Raw genomic sequence first — 21,251 nt, 5'->3', positions numbered from 1 at the left:
TGAAAATGAACCTTCCCCGGGTGGAATGGAAATGGAATGAAAACTTGGTAGGCAAATCAGTAATTGAACAATGGGAGGCATTACAAAAGTAGATGGGTTAGGTACAGAGTAGACACATTTCTATGAAGCGAAAAGGAAGGGCATTCAAAACTATAGCTCCCTGAGAAACTAAAGATATAGAGTTAAAATGAAACAGAAAAAAAGAGGCTTATAACAAAAGTAACACATAAGACAACAAAGCGACATACAGAAAGTAGAGGGGATCTTAAAAAAAAAGGATGAGGGACAAAGAGGCAGTATGAGAATAGATTAGTGTCTAACATAAAAGGGAGCCCAAAGTGTTTTACAAACTTATAAATAGTAAAAGGGTAGTCAAAAGCGTAGTTATTTTACGCAGCAAATGGTAACAACCTGGAACTCGCTGCCCATGAGGGTGGTGGAAGCAGGGACGATCAATGATTTCAAAAGGAAATTGGATGGACACTTGAAGGAACTAAATTTGCAGGGCTATGGAGATATAGCAGGCGAAATGGGACTAACTGGATTGCTCTAGGGAGAACCGGCATAGACTCGATGGGCAGAATGGCCTCCTTCTGTGTCACAAATGACTATGACGATAAGACTTGCTAAGAATTGTCTGGACAGATAAACACAATGCTGGGTAACGGATGAATCATGCGGGATGTAGCTGGCAGGGTAGCTTCCGAATACTCGGGAATTTTTTCCAGGCAAGCGTAGCTCACTGAGAATCAGGCACGCTGATCTTCACGCCCGATTGTACAATCATAGTAGCCACTGCCAAGACTCTGCACCATAAGCAGAGCCCCCCAGTTCTTCAGATAATTGTAGAGAAAGGTCCAGCATAAGACAGGCTAGAACCGGAGCAGCTGACAGATGCACCGAAACCTGCCTACACTGTAGACATGATTCAGAGGACAGCTAGAGTCAAAGGGACCTTGGGGTAGAGCTTCCACGGTGATTCAGCCAATTGTCTGCTATAATGTTCACAGAAACCCCAGAGAAATGGTACAAATGTACTTTACTCCACTCTACCGGGGTTTTGGCAATCTACTGCTGTGGAAATGGCCGCCCATCAGGAGAACCCTCGTAGAAGTGCCAGGCGACTTTTTTTTTTTTAAGAGGATGACTCATACACGCGTACAGTTCTCCTTGCATTGGCAGGTCTGCCGTACCTCACCCAAGTGACCGTTGCTCATGTGAGAGCCTAGACCTTGGAGTGCTGGCAGGACATTCCACCTTGGATGGCAGGGGGAGGAGGAAATCATATTTTCGTAAGAGGAATAAGGTGGTCACCTACTCCTTGGGGGAAAAAAAAAAGATTTTAAATGGCGTAGACAAGTAAAGGAATCTAGCCCTACAGATTCACAAATCATTAAAAGTAAATTGGGGCGGCACAGTGGCGCAGTGGTTAGCACCGCAGCCTCACAGCTCCAGCGACCCGGGTTCAATTCTGGGTACTGCAAGTTCTCCCTGTGTCTGCGTGGGTTTTCTCCGGGTGCTCCGGTTTCCTCCCACAAGCCAAAAGACTTGCAGGTTGGTAGGTAAATTGACCATTATAAATTGCCCCTAGTATAGGTAGGTGGTAGGGAAATATAGGGACAGGTGGGGATGTGGTAGGAATATGGGATTAGTGTAGGATTAGTATAAATGGGTGGTTGATGGTCGGCACAGACTCGGTGGGCCGAAGGACCTGTTTCAGTGCTGTATCTCTAAACTAAACTAAACTAAATTCATAGTTTAACAAGGCCATAAAAATGCAAATAAAATACTGGGGTTCATTTCTAGAGCAGAGTTTAAAAGCATAGAAGTTATGTTAAACTCATATAAAACCTTGGTTCGACCACACTTGGGAGTACTTTAAACAGTTCTGGCCTCCATTGAACAAAAAGATATCAGTGTGCTGCAGGAAGTTCAAAAATGATTTCCAATCATGATACCAGAAGTGGAATTATACCTATCAGGAAGGACTGAACAAGCTGAGGTTCTTTTCTCTAGAAAAGGTGAAACAGTAACTTTTCAAGATCTTTAAAACAATGAAACACTTCGATTGGGTTGACATAGAGAAGATGCTTCCACTTGTGGACGAGTCCAAAACTAGACCATAAATATAAGATAGTCGCTAATAAATCCAGTAAAGAATTCAGGAGAAACATCTTTATCCAGAGAATGGTTAGAATGTGAAACCTGCGACCAGATGGAGTAGTTGAGTCAAATTACATAGGCATTTAAGGGAAAGCTGGATAAACACCTAAGGAAGAGAGGAATAAAAGGCTATGATGATAGAGTTCAATGAGGAAGGGTTGAAGGTGGCTCATGTGCAGCAGAAAGAGCAGCTGGACCAAATGGCCTGATTCTGTGCTGAGATTTCTATGTAATTCTGTGACCAAACTGGAATGTGAAGATCGATGAATATTCAGGAGTCATGTCTGATTACCTTTGGGGTTCCTTGGGTATTTATAAAGAACTTTCACTCAGGAGATTAAATGGATGAGGTAGAGAACATGAAGGGGCAAAGGCTATTAAGAGTGCATGAGGGGCAATAGTCCATGGAGGGGCCACGTGAACATGAGCTGGGTTGAAAAAGGAATAGGCCAATGCATTTTCCTCCATTCATGATTCCTTAGATCCTTCATTAAAACTCCCTTCTTTTTCCAGGCCCCAAAATCTGCACTGTGAAGGCTTCTTATATTTGAGGAAAAAAACACTGCACACCACAGCCCCCCAGAGAGCATTTCAAAGCTTTCCACTTACCAGCTTCTCAAATCTCTCCTTCCAGTTTCTCAGCTCTTCCGTATGATCCTCAGCATGAAACGTCCCCACATTTGACATGAGTGGAGTCCCAACTTTCATCTCCTGCAGTTTCTAACAATAAAAAAGTCCACGTTTTTACTTATATAATCAATAGTTATCCTTCTGTTATCATTCTCTGAATTAATAACACAAACTAACACAATAATAACACAAAAGCAAAATACTGCAGATGCTGGAAATCTGAAATGAAAACAGAAAATGCTGGAAACACTCAGCAGGTCAGGCAGCATCTGTCGGAGAGAAACAGAGTTAACGTTTCAGATTAATGACCCCTCGTCAAAACTGGAAGAAGTTAGAGATGTAGCAGGTTTAAAGCAAGTACAGAGGCAGAGAAAGGGGGGAGGGGGAGGAAAGAACAAAGGGGAAGGTCTGTGATAGGGTGGAAGACAGGATATTAAATGACAAAAGCGATGATGGTGCAAGGCAAAAAAAATGATAATGGGACAAGTAAAAAAACAAAAGATGTGTCTAGAGGAGGCATGAATGGGGAAATGCAGAATCATCACCAACAGCTACCATCCAAAAAGAGAGGGTCAGAAGTTACAGTCTGAAATTGTTGAACTCAATGTTGAGTCCAAAAGGCTGTAACGTACCTAATCAAAAGGTGAGGTGCTGTTCCTCAAACTTACATTGAGCTTCATTGGAATAGTGTAGGGGTCCGAGGACAGAAAGGTTGGAGCGGGAGTGGGACAGAGAATTAAAATGACAGCTGACCGGAAGCTCGGGGTCACATTTGCGAACTAAGGGAGATGTTCTGCAAAGCAATCATCCAATGTGTGTTTGGTCCCCCTATTGTAGAGACGACCAGATTGTGAACAACAAACACAGTGTACTAAACTGGTAGTACAAGTAAATCGCTGTTTCACATGGAAGAAATGTTTGGGGCCTTGGACAGTAAGAAAGAAGAGAAAAGGTCAGGTGTTACATCTCCTGCACTTGCATGGAAAGGTGCCATGGGAGGGAGGGGACGTTGGGGGTAACTGAGGAGTGGACCAGGGTGTCACAGAGAGAACCGTCCCTTCGGAATGCTGAAAGGGGAGGGGAAGATTGGTTTGGTGATGGCATCATGCTGGAGGTGGCAGTTATGGTGGAGGATAATCCGCTGAATATGGAACCTGGAGGGGTGGAAGGTGAGGACAAGGGGAACCCTATTTCAGTTCTGGGAAGAGGAAAAGGGGTCAGAGCAGAAGTGCAGGAAATGGATCGGAGACAGTTGCGGGCCCTGTCAAGCACAGTAGGGAGGAAAAAGGAAGGATATCAGAATCACTGGTATTTAAAGTTGCATCATCAGAACAGATGTGACAGAGATGGGAAACTGGCAGAATGGAATCGAGCACTGAAATGAGGTGCGGTGTGAAGAAGTGCAGCGAGGTAGCTGTGGAGTCAGCTGGGGGTGCCAGATTGACATTGTAAATGTATATGTCTTCTTCTTTGGCCTCCTTGTCTCGAGAGACAATGGGTAAGCGCCTGGAGGTGGTCAGTGGTTTGTGAAGCAGCGCCTGGAGTGGCTATAAAGGCCAATTCTAGAGTGACAGACTCTTCCACAGGTGCTGCAGAAAAATTTGTTTGTCGGGGCTGTTACACAGTTGGCTCTCTCCTTGCACTTCTGTCTTTTTTCCTGCCAACTGCTAAGTCTCTTCGAGTCGCCACACTTTAGCCCCGCCTTTATGGTTGCCCGCCAGCTCTGGCGATCGCTGGCAACTGACTCCCACGACTTGTGATCAATGTCACAGGACTTCATGTCGCGTTTGCTGATGTCTTTAAAGCGGAGCCATGGATGGCCGGTGGGTCTGATACCAGTGGCGAGCTCGCTGTACAATGTGTCTTTGGGGATCCTGCCATCTTCCATGTGGCTCACATGGCCAAGCCATCTCAGGCGCCGCTGGCTTAGTAGGGTGTATATGCTGGGGATGTTGGCCGCCTCGAGGACTTCTGTGTTGGAGATACAGTCCTGCCACCTGATGCCAAGGATTCTCCGGAGGCAGCGAAGATGGAATGAATTGAGACGTCGCTCTTGGCTGACATACGTTGTCCAGGCCTCGCTGCCATAGCGCAAGGTACTGAGGACACAGGCTTGATACACTCGGACTTTTGTGTTCCGTGTCAGTGCGCCATTTTCCCACACTCTCTTGGCCAGTCTGGACATAGCAGAGGAAGCCTTTCCCATGCGCTTGTTTAATTCTGCATCGAGAGACAGGTTACTGGTGATAGTTGAGCCGAGGTAGGTGAACACTTGAACCACTTCCAGAGTGTGATCGCCGATATTGATAGATGGGGCGTTTCTGATGGTTAGGCCAAATTCATTGCAGGCAGCCGCAAACCTGTCGATGAGTCTCTGCAGACACTCTTCAGTGTGAGATGTTAAAGCAGCATCATCAGCAAAGAGGAGTTCCCTGATGAGGACATTTCGTACTTTGATCTTCACTTTTAGACGGGCAAGGTTGAACAACCTGCCCCCTGATCTTGTGTGGAGGAAAATTCCTTCTTCTGAAGACTTGAACGTATGTGAGAGCAGCAGGGAGAAGAAGATCCCAAACAGTGTAGGTGCGAGAACACAGCCCTGTTTCACGCCACTCAGGATAGGAAAGGGGTCTGATGAGGCACCGCTATGCTGAATTGTGCCTTTCATATTGTCATGGAATGAGGTGATGATACTTAGTAGCTTTGGTGGACATCCGATCTTTTCTAATAGTCTGAAGAGACCACGGCTGCTGATGAGGTCAAAGGCTTTGGTGAGATCAATGAAAGCGACATAGAGGGCAGTGAGAGACGCAGCGAACACGCGGGCAGTGAGCGACGCAGCGAACACGCGGGCAGTGAGCGACGCAGCGAACACGCGGGCAGTGAGCGACGCAGTGAGCGACCTAGTGAACATAAAGGCAGCGAGTGACTCGGCAAGCACGCGGGCGGTGAACGACAGGGAGAGCACGCGGGCGGCAAGCAATGCGGTGAGCACGCTTTCATTGACGTGGGTGCGTCATTGATTGACACAATGATATGGCCACTGATTAAGATATTTAAACCAGCAATCAATGGATCATATGAAAGTGTAACATCCAGTGCTGCCACTCGATTTAATTCGCACCTATATTGGCACCAGTACAGACAGAATGCTGTCCATTCAGCTATAATGGGTGGAAATTCTAACCCTACAGGAAAACAAAAACTCAAATCAGTCCTATTTAGTGCTGTACAATAGTGTGAGTGTGTGTGTGTGTGTGTGTGTGTGTGTGTGTGTGTGTGTGTGTGTGTGTGTGTGTGTGAGATATTTTGATACTATAAACAATGTTAAGGAGATGTTCAGTGACAGCCCATAGCTTTCTCCTTCCTGTTTCACAGCTCCCAGCAGACATAACCCAGGCTCACAGACCTGAAACATTAACTCTGTTTCTCTCTACACAGATGCTGCCAGGCCTGCAGAGTATTTCCAGCACTTTCTGTTCTGATTGGAAAAGGTCAGTATTTCCTGCTGGCTGACTGTCACCATTCAAACAGACCCAAAAATATGAGGGTTTACAAACGTAGCTTTTACTCAGAGACTGGTAAGAATGTGAACCTCACTGACACAAGGAGTAGCTGAGTTGAATATCATAGATGCATTTAAGTGGAAGCTAAATAAGGACGTGAGGGAAAAAGGAATAGAAGGATATGCTGATCATGAGATGAGGTAGGGTGGGAGGAGCCCCATGTAGAGCATAAGGACCAGCACAGACCTACTGGGCTAAATAGCCTGTTTCTGAGCAATAGACGACATATTTCTAAATACCTGAAATCCCAGTGGCAACAGCCCATTCCACACATTCACTATTTAATGTGAACCCAGTCAATCTATTTAAAAACTTGCTTTACTCACTGCTTCAATGCTCTGGTTCTTCAATGCAATATCCTGGAACTGGGTTAGAAGTTGCTGTCTCAGGTGCTCCATTTCCTGGAAGAACTTTTTCCTTTCTTCCTCCTTCCAGTTCTCAAACTCCTTCTTTACTTCTTCCTCTCTCCTACGAGCATTTTCCAATTCCTGGTTGAGAAGTACAAAAGATTTGAGCAGATCGATCGTAAATGGTTTTATCCATACAAAGCCGAAGGCAACGCCTCTGCAGCAGGTGGTGACGGCCAAAGTATAATAACCTATAGGGGCTAGAAGTCAGACAGACAGCAGTCTCGCAGTGCAGGGCACATGGTGAGGGCTAACAGCAGAAACACCTGTGAATGCTTCACAAAGACTAGCGTCACCAGGACCCTCAAGCTTTCCAGTGCCAGCACAGACCGACACTACAGTCCGCCCAGAATTGGGCACCCAACTAAGCAGTACCTGCCCAGCTTGGGACACATCCAACAGCACCCACCCAGCGCTGGGCACAGACTGACAATGCCCGCCCAGCACTGGGCACAGACCTACAGCAAAGGACCCAGCATTGGGCACCCACACAGCATAGGCACCAACTGACAGCACCCGCCCTGTGCTGGGCACAGACTGACAGCACCCGCCCAACACTGGGCACAGACCGACAGCACCCGCACAGGGGTGGGCACAGACCGACAGCGCCCGCCCAGGGCTGGGCACGGACCGACAGCGCCCGCCCAGGGCTGGGCACGGACCGACAGCGCCCGCCCAGGGCTGGGCACGGACCGACAGCGCCCGCCCAGGGCTGGGCACGGACCGACAGCGCCCGCCCAGGGCTGGGCACGGACCGACAGCGCCCGCCCAGGGCTGGGCACGGACCGACAGCGCCCGCCCAACGCTGGGCACGGACCGACAGCGCCCGCCCAACGCTGGGCACGGACCGACAGCGCCCGTCCAGCGCTGGGCACGGACCGACAGCGCCCGTCCAGCGCTGGGCACGGACCGACAGCGCCCGCCCAGGGCTGGGCACGGACCGACAGCGCCCGCCCAGGGCTGGGCACGGACCGACAGCGCCCGCCCAGGGCTGGGCACGGACCGACAGCGCCCGCCCAGGGCTGGGCACAGACAGACAGCACCCGCTCAGGGCTGGGCACAGACAGACAGCACCCGCCCAGGGCTGGGCACAGACCGACAGCACCCGCCCAGGGCTGGGCACAGACAGACAGCACCCGCCCAGGGCTGGGCACAGACCAACAGCACCCGCCCAACGCTGGGCACAGACTGACAGCACCCGCCCTGTGCTGGGCACAGATCGACAGCACCCGCCCAGGGCTGGGCACAGACTCACAGCACCCGCCCTGTGCTGGGCACAGACCGACAGCATCTATCCAGGGCTGGGCACAGACTGACAGCACCCGCCCAGGGCTGGTCACCGACCGACACCACCCGCCCTGTGCTGGGCACAGACTGACAGCACCCGCCCTGTGCTGGGCATTGACCAACAGCACCCGCCCAGGGCTGGGCACCGACCAACAGCACCTGCCCACTGCTGGGCACAGACTGACAGCTCCCGCCCAGGGCTGGGCCAGACCAACAGCACCCGCCCTGCACTGGGCACTGATCGACACCACCCACCCTCTGCTGGGCACAGACTGACAGCACATCATCAGGTCCTTCAAACTCAAGTATCTGTCCAGCAAACAGCTGCTATGGGTAAACCTCTGGAATGAAACAGGTACGGGGAGCAGCTGCTGAGCCTTCACATTCGGACAAATATCTACATTCTACACACCCACTCACATTTTACTTCTTTCCCTTCCTAACCTGCTTTAACTTTTCATGTTTACTTGCACCCTGAACTCCATAGGGCCTGTGGTACCAGCCCCAGTCCCATATGGCAATCGCATTCAGATTTTCCAGGCCTGCTCAGGGACTTGCAGTGGTCCAATGGCGACTCCCATTCCAATGTGCCACCCCCACAATATTGCCCTCTCCACTCTGAAGCTCCTGGAGCCCTGTGCCAGACAGGTTGTGGGCCTGCTGTTAATATTTTGCTGGTTGATGCTTCTCTGGTGCCTTGTGTCTTGGGTCCACCCAGATGCCAGCATCAATTGTACATTAAAAAAACACACCGGGCCCCCTCCCTGTCAGAAACAGTAAGGGGATCAGGGAATCAGCTCTACTTATTAGCAATTGTCTTACAGCCAGCTTCAATTAAGATGCAAACCAGTTAATATTTGCTGCTACATATGCCACGTGCCCGATATTATCCTACTAACATCAGTAAAACCGGATACTGAACAGTGTGTATAACAGGACCAACATGATTCTGTCTGTTTTGTGTCCCCACAAAGTCCATTGTTGAGATTTAACATGGAGACAGTGGCCCTGTCCACTGGCCAGAACCTCGGGGCGAGCCCGCCTCTGCCGGCCCTGGAAGCCACAACCGGATTTTACAGTCGTCAGGCAATTAGTTGCCTGAGGTCATGGCTCCGCCCCGATAAGGCAGGATGTCCACCTCGAAGAGATGCTGGCCAATCAGAGGACCAGCAGCTCCTCAGTCCCAGCAGCACCAGTAGGACCAATGGCACTGACTGGACTGCAAGAGGCCCTGGATCAGGAGCAGCACTGGAGGCCCTAACTACAGCTAAGAGGGAGTGGAGGGGGAGTGGGGGTGGCGAGCTCACCAGGGCCATTGAGGCAGGCCCCAGCAAGGGGTAATGGGTGATGGAGAGGCCGGGGAGATTTATCAAGACTGGGAGGTCCTTGCTGTTGGGGGCACGATCCAGGGGGCACAGGGTGATCGAACACGAGGGACCACCCCCCAGCAATGCCCCTAAAATCCCCCGAGCCCACAGTCAGGCCAGCAGGTATACCTGGCAGCCTCATTGCTGGTAAAACACCAGCAGCAGCGGGAAGAGGCCCTTAAGTGGCCATTAATTAGCCACTTAGGGCCTCAAATCACCCATGGGCAGGTGAACCACCTGCCACCTCCCCCGCCGCTGGTATAATAGCAGCAGAAGCGGGTAGGCGATGGGCATGGGCACCCCCTGTCCTGCTGGGGTCCTAAAATTCCAGCCAGCTCTCACTTGTACCCATATTTGCTCAAATTTCAAATTCATAAACAGCAACAAATCACAACTGAAGACATGGAACAATCTAAGGAAAGGTGAGTAGATGCATTTCTAATGCAAAACAACCTATCTTCAATGACCAATCAAGAGAATCCATCAATAAAAGAAAATTAAATCAATTCTATCAAATAAAATTGTTCAGCTCGATTTTCATCTGATATTTTGACCTCCTTCTGCTTGCAGAGTATGTTAACATGATTTCTCAGGAGAATGTTAAAAAGTTACATAGTTCATAATAACACTTACTAAGCTCACAGTATTGATGATGCTCCAGTGAGCACTGTCCAGTTCTCAACCATTCATTTCTCTCACAGGCCAAATCATCCACCTCTACATTGCTCACACATCCCCTCAAAAGGTCACAACACCAAAAGTGGCAAGTACTTACTACACCTATACTCAACACTCCCTTCAAATAATACTTACTCCATCTCTAAGAACTCAGTACACCCACAAATATTCATTTGTCCTAGGTCCGAACCATTTTCCCAACTTCCACATGCGAACGTACGAATTAGGAGCAGGAGTAGGCCACTCGGCCCCTCGAGCCTGCTCCCGCCATTCAATAAGATCATGGCTGATCTGATTGTCACCTCAACTCCACGCTCCCACCTACCCCCAATAACCTTTCACCCGCCAATCAAGAATTTATCTACCTCTGCCTTAAAAATGTTCAAAGACTCTATTTCCACCACCTTTTGAGGAAGAGAATTCCAAAGGCTCAGGACCCTCAGAGAAAAAAGTTTAGTTTAGTTTAGAGATACAGCACTGAAACAGGCCCTTCGGCCCACCGAGTCTGTGCCGACCATCAACCACGCAATTTTACTAATCCTGCACTAATCCCATGTTCCTACCACATCCCCACCTATCCCTATATTTCCCTACCAACTACCTATACTAGGGGCAATTTATAATGGCCAATTTACCTACCAACCTGCAAGTCTTTTGGCTTGTGGGAGGAAACCGGAGCACCCGGAGGAAACCCACGCAGACACAGGGAGAACTTGCAAACTCCACACAGGCAGTACCCGGAATTGAACCTGGGTCGCTGGAGCTGTGAGGCTGCGGTGCGAACCACTGCGCCACTGTGCCGCCCAAAAGATTTTCCTTCTCTCAGTCTTAAATGAGTGACCCCTTATTTTTAAACAGTGACCCCTAGTTCTAGATCCTGCCACAAGGGGAAATATCCTTTCCACATCCACCCTGTCAAGACCCCTCAGGATCTTGTGGCTGAGGTTGATCCATGATGGATAATGAACAGAAGTCCTCAAGTGCTGACCTCAAATTTCAAACCTCCACTTGCTGCCTCTAACCTCGAATCATGGAATGGTTACAGCACAGAAGGCCATTCAGCCAGTCCTGTCCGTGCCAGCTCTCTGTAAGAGCCACTCAGCTAGTCCCACTCCCCCACCTTTTCCCCATAGCCCTTCAAATTCTTTTCTCTTCAGATAATCATCCAATTCCCTTTTGAAAACCATGACTGAATCTGCCTCCACCACACTTTCAGGCAATGCATTCCAGATCCTAACCATTTGCTGCATAAAAGTTTTTTCCTCAATGTGGCCTTTGGTTCTTTTGCCATTCACCTTAACTAAGTCCCTCATCCCTGGAACCATTCTTGTGAATCTTTTCTGCACCCTTTCTAATGCCTTCACATCCTTCCTAAAGTGTGATACCCAGAATTGCACACAATACTCCAGTTGAGGCCGAACCAGTGTTTGATAAAGGTTCGCCGTAACTTCCTTGCTATTGTACTCTGTGCTCCTATTCATAAAACCCAGGATCTCATATACCTTATCAACCACTTTCTCAACCTGCCCTGCCACCTTCAATGATTTGTGTACATATAGCTCCAGGCCCTTCAACCCCTGCACCCCTCTAGAATTGTACCCTTTATTTTATGTTGCCTCTCCTTGTTATTCCTGGCAAAATGTATCACTTCACATTTCTCTGCACTAAATTTCATCCGCCCATGTGTCCGCCCATTCCACCAGCCTGTCTATGTCCTCTTGAAGTCCATCACTATCCTCCTCACAGTTCACAATACTTCCAAGTTATGTGTCATCTGCAAATTTTGAAATTATGCCCTGCACACCCAAGTCTCGATCATTTATACAGATCAAGAAAAGCAGTGGTCTTAATACTGATCCCTTGGGAACACCATTGTATACCTTCCTCCAGTATGAAAAACAACTGTCCAACACTCCTCTCTGCTTCTTATCACTCATCCAACTTTGTATCCATGCAGCTACTATCCTTTTTATTCCATGGGTTTCAACTTTGCTAACAAGCCTTTTATGTGGCACTTTATCAAATGCCTTTTGGAAGTCCACGTAGACCACATCAACTGCATTGCTCTCATCAAAAACTCATCAAAAAACCTGATTAAATTAGTTAAACACAATTTGCCCTTAACAAATCTGTGCTGGCTTTCTTAATTAATCCACATTTGTCCAAATGACTGTTAATTTTTTTCCAAATTATCGTTTCTAAAAGCTTTCCCACCACTGAGGTTAAACTGACTGGCCTGTAGTTGCTGAGCGTATCCTTATACCCTTTTTTGAATAACAGTGTAATATTTGCAATTATTCAGTCCTCTGGTACCACCCAGGTATCCAAGGAGGATCAGAAGATTATGACCAGTCCCTCCACAATTTCCACCCTTACTTGCCTCAGTATCCACAGACGCACCTCATCTGGTCCTGGCTTGCATGGGTGACCTAAGTACTTACCTGTACAAGCAGGTAATTCAGCCTAGGTGCTTAGGTGACCAAAAGTCGAATCCACTCTGCAAGCAGCAGCCTTGTCCCCTCCAGGGACGCTCTTCAGGCTGGTTCTGTACCTCCTGTGCCAACAGCACCACCTCATTTAGCACTGCCCCAAGAGTCAGACCTGCCATTAGCCAAATTTAGGGAATATAATCAACATGAAACAAAACAAGAGCTCCTTCCAGTCTAACACTTGTAATGTCCTCACGTTGTTGGTTAGAGTTTCAAGGCTCTGAAGACCCTGAAGCTATAAATCACCAGCTTCAAAAAGAATCAACCCATTCATCCATCAACCCTGTGCTCATTGACCTACACTGACTCCCGGTTCACCAACACCTCAATTTTAAATTCCTCATTCTCATGCTCAAATCCCTCCATGGCCTCTCCCTTCCCTATCCTCCAGCCATACAACCCTCCGAGATCTCGGTGTTCCTTCAATGCTGGCAATCTGCACATTTCCTATTTCCTTCGCCCCACTGTTGGTGGCCATACCTTCAGTTGCCTTGGCAGCAAATACTGGAATTCCCTCCCAAAACCTCTCCCCACTTCTCTTTTAAGAAGCTCCTAAAAAACCAACCACTTTGACCAATCATTTGGTCACCTTTCCTAATCTCTCCTTGTTTGGCTCGGTCTCAGTTTTTGTCTGATTAGGTTCCTGTGAAGCGCACTGGGATGTTTTACCATGTTAAAGGTGCTATAGAAATGCAAGTGGTTGTTGTTGTTAAAGAGTCCCATGCCTGTCTGACTAGGTTTTGCCCCCATTAACTCGACAGGCGCTAACCTGATCACGTCGGAGGGAATCGGCCTGACGTTCGATCTCCAGCTGTGATTGGCTGAGCCGCAGCCGCTCCCTGAGCTCCTTGATCTCGTCCTCAATCTGCTCCGTCTGATGCTTCTTCTTTCTCTCTGAAGGAAAATCACAACAAAGGCTGATCTAGAGTGACACATAACAAAAAGCAAGACCCCAGTGACAGCCCATGTTTTATTCACCTCCACCCCATCAAAAACCGTTTCACACTTCATTAGTTATCAATCAATTTACGTTAACATTTCCCAGACTGGCCCAGTTGATAAGCACACTGCTCAATGTGATAGGGGAGGGGCAGGAAGGGAGGGGCAAGAGAAAGAGGGTGGAGAAGAGCGGAGTGGAATTGCACAGGAAGCCAGAACCCTGGAGATCACAGGAGGAGAAGCAAGGCCTGAGGGAGATGGAGAGATGCAGTTAAAGGTGCCATATAAATCCAAGTTGTTGTTGGTGATTAAATCTCCATAGAAGTTTATAGATGGTTTAAGAAATGCAACTAGTTCACCAGTGTCTTTCATGGAAGGAGTCTTACCACCCCTCCCTGGGCTGGAGTACACATGACTCCAGACCCATACTATGGGGTTGATTCTTACTGCCCCTATCTTGGATAACTAAATATAATCTTGCCAACATTCCAAGAACCAATTAAACAAAATTGAGACATCTGAGGAAAACCACACCAATAGGCTTCATCTAACTAAATTCACAATGGAAATAATAAGCACAAAATAAGAACTGCAGATGCTGAAAAGCCAAACAAGAACAGAAAATGCTGAGGAAATAAAAACAAGAAATGCTGGAAATACTCAGCAGGTCTGGCAGCATCTGTGGAGAGAGAAACAGAGTTAACGTTTCAGGTCAGTGACCCTTCTGAAGAAAGTTTCTGCCAGACCTGCTGAGTATTTCCAGCATTTCTTGTTTTTATTTCAGATTTCCAGCATCCGCAGTATTTTGCTTTTATTTAAATGCTGAGGAAAGGTCAGCTCCCGAAACATTCACTGGTCTGTTGGAGCTACAGGTGATGTGCCGAGTGCTTCCAGCATGTCCGGTTCTCATTTTGGATCCTGATTAGAAAATTGAGAAAGCCCTCTCACCAGCCTCAGTGATCTCCGGGTGTCGACGCTCAACATGTCCCTGAAGGAAGGAATAGTTCAGGAATGACTTGTCACAAAACTGGCACTGCAAGGGAAAAACAAAATCAATAGCAAGTGATCCCAGGTAAATTAAACAAATCGGGATTTATGGAGCAAGTCTCACCCAACCGTATTTTTAATTTTCGTACTCATCAGGTTAAGGGATATTAATGGTGGAGAATGGAACATTTTCTATTTTAGGTACCTAGTGTGTCATAGAATTTGCGGTCTGCAGGACCCATGGAGGAGCATGTGCGAGTTGTTGTCTAAAAGATGCTTTGTTGAATGGTCTGTTCAGTGCACAGACCCTGGTTGCAAAGTTTGTTTCTTTTTCTGAGACAGAATGAGGGGCATTGGAACAGACTGAGAGGAACAGGGACAGACTATTCTAACAGAAACTGAAACAAAAACTTCAGGTTTCTGGGGAAACTGAAATTGGTTGGAACCAAATTTTTAAAAAAAGACACTGAGCCACCGGAGCAAATGGCAGAAGGGTGCAGTGCAGGCAGGTTGAAGAAAGTGAAGGCTGGATTCAGGAGCCGTTTCTGTTATTTAGAGTAACTTATTAACCATACTCGGCCATACAGCGCACAGGGTGATCACTGAAGGGCTCGGAAAAAGTATTACTGGTGGATCTTCTAGGTGAAGTCCATACCTATCGAGTTCAGAATTGAAGGGGAATTGCTGTCAGATGAGAATCAGTGGCTGCATCTTGGAGGAAAGGAGCTAGAGATCTACCTGAGGAAGTTCAGAACTTTGAAGAACTTTGTGGCTGTATCTGGTGTCATATATACCAAACGGACTGGCCAGTATATCCGTGAGATTTATCTTTGATGTATCTGATAGCTACTATGTGATTTGTAATATATATATATTACATAGATTGAGATTTGTCTGTTAACTCCTGTTTAATTTATATTGATTTTGGTTTGTTGATCTCATAATAACTGAGAGCATCAAGTATCCCCAGCTCAAATATAGCAAGGTTAGAGGCAAAGCAAAGCTTTCTGTACCCTTGCCAATGGGCCTCAGCGTCAGAAGAGCACTTCAACTGTAGTTCACTTTTCAAGCCAGCCATCCTATGCACTCCCCAATGTGAAAACCAACTTATTGACAGTTTGGGCTCAAATAAGGGCTGTAGGCCCGTGCATACTAACAGTTGGATTGAGACTGCCCAAGCTCATTTCATGCAAGACCTTTATATGTCAGAAATTGTGAATTGAATTTTTATTTTTTAAAAATAGCAGCAATGTGCATTCAAGGATTAACTTGGCTAAGTGCTTCCGTTCAGGTCTTTCAGACTTTACTTCAAAAGGACTTCTTGTTCATCATTTCCGAATTAACATAACTAACTTAATCTCTTTTAACTTCCGTGACGAATAATGTTACGAATTGGATTTATGTCATGAAAGACCTTTATGTCAGAAATAGTGAAATTCGTGTTGATTTATTTAAATAGTTATGTCCAGTCAAGAATTCATTTGGTTAGGTGCCTTTTCTCAGATCTTTACTTCAAAAAGCTTCCCTTCATCACATCCAGATCAGTGTAAGTAACTCATGTTCTTTGAAGTAACAAATTGTGCTTAGCGACACCAAATCTTGCATCTTGTATCAACAAGCCCATTCCTGTTCGGTTATTGGCTGTACCAGGCAAGTTCTGTGCTTCCGACTCACTGATCTCACTCAGTCAGTTGACACCCAAAAGTACTGACTAATGGTGGTCATCAGGAAGACCAAGTCAAGGAACAGGACATCCCTGCAGCCAATGATAGCTTAAGGTGCAGCTCCTGGGTTGGACTATCAGCCAGCTGCATCAGGCTCCAGTGTTCCTAGCACAGGACTCATGGTATAAAAGCAGTTAGAGAACTGTCTGTGGTCCTTTCATGTATATTTATATATATGTATGTAAATATATATGAGAGAAAGACAGGAATCACGTTAAAAGATTCCTGTCTATGCAAACCAGATACAGGTAGACACTGTGTCTGTCACTGAGAGATACATGAGAAGCTTTTCTCACAATAAGCTGGGGGAGGAGGGGGGGGGAAGAGAGAATTCTAGCCGGACTATATACAGCTCATGGAATGCAAGGTGGATCAATCCACGAATAGAGGGTCCAGCTTACATTCCAGTAGCTATATTTGATATCACATTTACTGATGGGGGTTCACCACTCTGACCAAAGGAGGGAGCTCACATCCATGAACCCTCATTCATAGATGTGGCATCAAATGCAGCTACTGTAATGTGAGCCGGATCCTCTGCTCCCGGGTATACCCAACATACATTCCGTGAGCTATATCGAGAATGGCTCAGATACCCCCTCTCTTATTTTGAGGGAAACTTCACATACCCAAGTGACAGATTTGGTGTTTCCCTACACCTGGCCTGTAAAGCCAGAAATCTTTGAACTTGTGTTATGGATTAAAAGTTACAACTGAACTTGTATCTGGCTGATGTACTGTGTGTGGACAAGTGTGATTTGGCGTTTGGGAAACTCCAGGCATATTTATATGGTATACCACACAGGGGTAACCAGAAAAGGTTACGGATGAGGGGAAGGCCTCAAGGTGGGGGGAGGATCTCAGCTAACACATCATTAAAGGTTCACAAGCAGCGTGACGAGGCCACAAAGAAGGCAGATAGGGTTTTGTTGCTCAAACAAGCCAATATAGAGCCAAGAGCACGAATCGTAGGCTGTGGAGTGGCTGCATTTGGGAGTATTGTGTCCAGGTTTGGATCTCACACATGTCAGGAGACACCAAAGCCCTACAGAAAAATGAACAAAGCGATATTCAGTCTTAAGGCTCCGGGAGTTGGGGCTATTTTCATGAAAGAAGTACTGGCTTAGAGTGAATATGACAGATTTATACTGAATTGATTGAATTCACTTTGGGTGCTTAAGTTATAAGGGATATTGGAATATAGGTGGCGGTGGGAGGTGTGAGAAGGGTTTTTAAGAAGCATTTCTTTTCACAAATAACAGATTAATAAAGCATGAGAATTCCCTGGATCCAGGATTCCCTGCAATACGTCAAAAGGGAGCTGGACAAGTGCCTGAGAGATGGAAATTTCCAGTTTGAAAGGGTAAATTGCAGAGTAGCTGGAATTAGAAGAATTTGATTTACCAGATTCCCCCAGAACTTTTGTCTGGGAGTCGGAGAGGGATCTGATGAAATTTGACCTGAAACATTAACTCTGTTTCTCTCTCTACAGATGCCGCCAGACCTGCTGAGGGTTTCCAGCATTTTCTGGCTTTTATTTTGCTAAATTCCCCAAGCTTTTCCTGAATTGTCCTCAGTATTTTCTTTTAACCTCTTCCAGCAGATTGTCTACCTAGGGTTGATGCTGTATATAGCTGCACCATGTTTGGATAGGGTTTTTTTTCCCCTGACTTTTTTGTATATTTCTCCAGTTTGAACCCCTGGTCCATTGCTCTCCTGTCATAGTTTAACAAACTGGTCTTCCACATTTTGTTGATCTACACTGCTTACTGAGCAACAGGTTGTGGCTTCAAGAGACTACCCAGAGACTCGAACACATAATCGCGGCTGACACTCCAGTGCAGTACTGAGGGGGTGCTTCACTGTCAGAGGTGCTGCCTTTTAGAGGAGATGTTAAATCAAGGCCCCGTCTGTTTGATCAGGTGGACATGTACTATCATGTACTATCCACACTACTATTCAAAGAAGAGCAGGCAGTTCTCCCACTGCCCTGGCCAATATTTCTGCCTCAACCAACACGAAGACAGGTCATCAGATTGAAACAGGAAGTGTATACAGCTGGCTGCCATTTTGGAATCCAAACAGAGAAAATTGGCAACAGAACACTGTTACTAGCTTATCAAAGCCCTTTTGCCCCTTTAGGGCACCATATGGACAATATTGCTTATGGTGCATGAGATTCACATAAACTGATGGACTTCTGTTGAGCAGGGCCAATCGGTTCATTGGGATAAAACTCATTCTGGCAGGGGGTGGGGGGGATTACCTGATTAAACGGCTTCAACTGTATCTGTCTTAAACCTGCACACAGGGAGAATATTTAACTGAAGCTGCTCTTCATAATTCAGACCGAGGCCAAAGGTACCTTGTGATAGTTATTGGCTCCCGCCTGTACAAGCAGGCTGAAGAGTTGTGATCATCTCTTGCGCCGTCGGCCCTCCTCTTTCGCAGCTTTCAGCTCCTCCGCCTGCTTCACCATTTCCTGCCTGCTCTTCTCCAGCCCTTCCGCAGCAGTCTGCAGCTGCTCCTCCAATGCCTGAATGTTGCTTGTGAAGAACTCCTGGGAGTGAAGGATGGTACTCTGTATTCAGCTGGGCAGCTTAAACACCTTCAACAGGACTGGGTCAACTGAGTTCTGGCAGCACGGACACCTCTCAGAGTCCAGATTGCAGAAGGTCACACTCATGATATTCTCCTGTAGGGTGACAACATCCAGTTCTCTGGCGACCCTGTCCACATCTATAGCACTGAGCCGTCTCCAGTCCACACCTTCATGCCTTGAGCGGAACTTGAAAGCCGGCAGCCCGTTGGTGCCCAATGATAAGCACCGTAGCCCATCCAGTCCCGTGTACTGGCCCTGCGATGATATCATGAACTCTGCCACACGATAATGCTGTGGTATCGTCCAGTGGAACTGAGAGGGGTAGAAAACGTTGCTGATAAAAGGCTACAGAGAGGGGAATAAAAAGGAAATATAGTCAGACCACCCCATCTTCTATTTCAAGCTACAAGACCATGCACCACACACCCTCAGTCATGGGCACTACCCAACCCATTTAATCCCTTGCCCCCTCCCCACCCCATACCCCAACTCAAGAAACATTCAACAAAATCTTTCCTTCGTCCCCCCCCACCCCCCCCCACTGCCCTCCCGTCCCCACGCTACAAAATAAAATACACTCAGGAAACCTTTCCAGTCCAATCTTATATCCTGCACTAGACAGTCGACGCCATCTGCATTCTGTGGCAAAGCATTGTCACAGCAAGTCAGGAACCACCACAATGAGGTATGGTCAGATTCTAGATCTATTCAGAGATTCTCGGTCAATGGTGAACACTTCATGGAATCTCTGCTCAGTAATTCTCTTTCAGGATTTGCACATTCCACAGCTGAATGAAGAATATATTTACTCTTTGCAGCAGTTGAACAGCAATGACGCATGTAAGTGTGAAAACAACTCCATTAAGGACAGTGTTCCAGAGTGTGGGACAAGTCAGGAGATTCATATTGGTCCACATGCTGGAACACTCTCCCTAAGCCACACCTTGCTGTCTCAGTCCCCTCCAACAGAATCCTCCTCAAAACCTACATCTTTCATCAGAATTTAGGCACCTTCTCTGACTCTTTCACTACATTGCTCAGTGTCCAATTTGGCCTTGGGGAACCATTTTGGGTCATTTTATTCGTTAAAGACAATATAAACTCAAGTTGCTGAAATGCTTAGGAAATTCCCCAAGGCTTATATGGGAAAACTGCAGTTCGGAGCAGATAGGCTGTTATCTCACTTTCATTTCTGCAGCAAAGGCCTCGAAACAGACACTTACGCATAAACAGGCGAGATATCTTTAGGATATGTAAAAACAAATAGCGAACAACAGATTGATTTCCTCGACAAAACACAGAATCAGTCCTTCAAGATGAGATCAGATAGAGAGGGGGGAGCAGGGGCATCAGACAGGGTGGGGGGGGGGGGAGGTGGAGGCCCCAGAGAGAGAGAGGGAGGCAGAGACAGGGACAGAGGAAGGCAGAGAGAGACAGAGAGACAGACAGCAACAGAGAGAGAGAGAGACAGCTACAGAGAGACAGACAGACAGCTTTAGAGACAGAGAGAGAGACATAGACAGAGAGAGAGAGAGACATAGACAGAGAGAGAGAGAGACATAGACAGAGAGAGACAGAGACAGAGACAGAGACAGAGAGAGAGACAGAGACAGAGACAGAGACAGAGAGAGAGACAGAGAGAGAGACAGAGAGAGAGACAGAGAGAGAGACAGAGAGAGAGACAGAGAGAGACAGCTACAGAGAGAGAGACAGACAGCTACAGAGAGACAGACGACAGCTTTAGAGACAGAGAGAGAGACATAGACAGAGAGAGAGAGAGACATAGATAGACAGAGAGAGAGACATAGACAGACAGAGAGAGAGACAGAGACAGAGAGAGACAGAGACAGAGACAGAGAGAGACAGAGACAGGGAGAGACAGAGACAGGGAGAGACAGAGACAGGGAGGAGACAGAGACAGGAAGAGAGAGAGACAGGGAGAGAGAGAGACAGGGAGAGAGAGAGACAGAGAGAGACAGAGAGAGACAGACAGAGAGAGACAGACAGAGAGAGACACAGAGAGAGACACAGAGAGAGACACAGAGAGAGACACAGAGAGAGACACAGAGAGAGACACAGAGAGAGACACAGAGACAGAGGGGGAGAGAGGGGAGAGAGGGGAGAGAGAGAGAGGGAGAGAGAGGGAGGGAGAGAGAGGGAGGGAGAGAGAGGGAGGGAGAGAGAGGGAGGGAGAGAGGAGGGAGAGAGAGGAGGGAGAGAGAGGGAGGAGAGAGAGAGGGAGAGAGAGAGGAGGGAGAGAGAGAGGAGGGAGAGAGAGAGGGAGGGAGAGAGAGAGGGAGGGAGAGAGAGAGAGAGGGAGAGAGAGGGAGGGCGAGAGAGAGGGAGGGAGAGAGAGGGAGGGAGAGAGAGGGAGGGAGAGAGAGGGAGGGAGAGAGAGGGAGGGAGAGAGAA

The 21,251-nt window shown here is 47.5% G+C and overlaps 1 protein-coding gene across 1 annotated transcript in view; it reads right to left on the bottom strand.

Moving 5' to 3' along the window:
- The window catches only part of dzip1l (DAZ interacting zinc finger protein 1-like), a 178,082-nt gene that overhangs the window by 115,525 nt on the left and 41,306 nt on the right, over positions 1–21,251 (bottom strand). Inside the window, 5 exon segments of the mRNA XM_068041833.1 lie at positions 2,773–2,883; positions 6,686–6,847; positions 13,357–13,481; positions 14,475–14,559; positions 18,603–19,184. Of these exon segments, the coding sequence (XP_067897934.1) occupies positions 2,773–2,883; positions 6,686–6,847; positions 13,357–13,481; positions 14,475–14,559; positions 18,603–19,109 (990 nt within the window). The 5' untranslated portion in view covers positions 19,110–19,184.

Source organism: Heterodontus francisci, chromosome 11 (assembly GCF_036365525.1).
Source record: "Heterodontus francisci isolate sHetFra1 chromosome 11, sHetFra1.hap1, whole genome shotgun sequence".
In the NCBI taxonomy this organism is placed as follows: Eukaryota; Metazoa; Chordata; class Chondrichthyes; order Heterodontiformes; family Heterodontidae; genus Heterodontus; species Heterodontus francisci.
The sequence above is the reverse complement of the archived record's forward strand: the minus strand, read 5'-3'. Positions and strand labels throughout refer to the sequence as shown.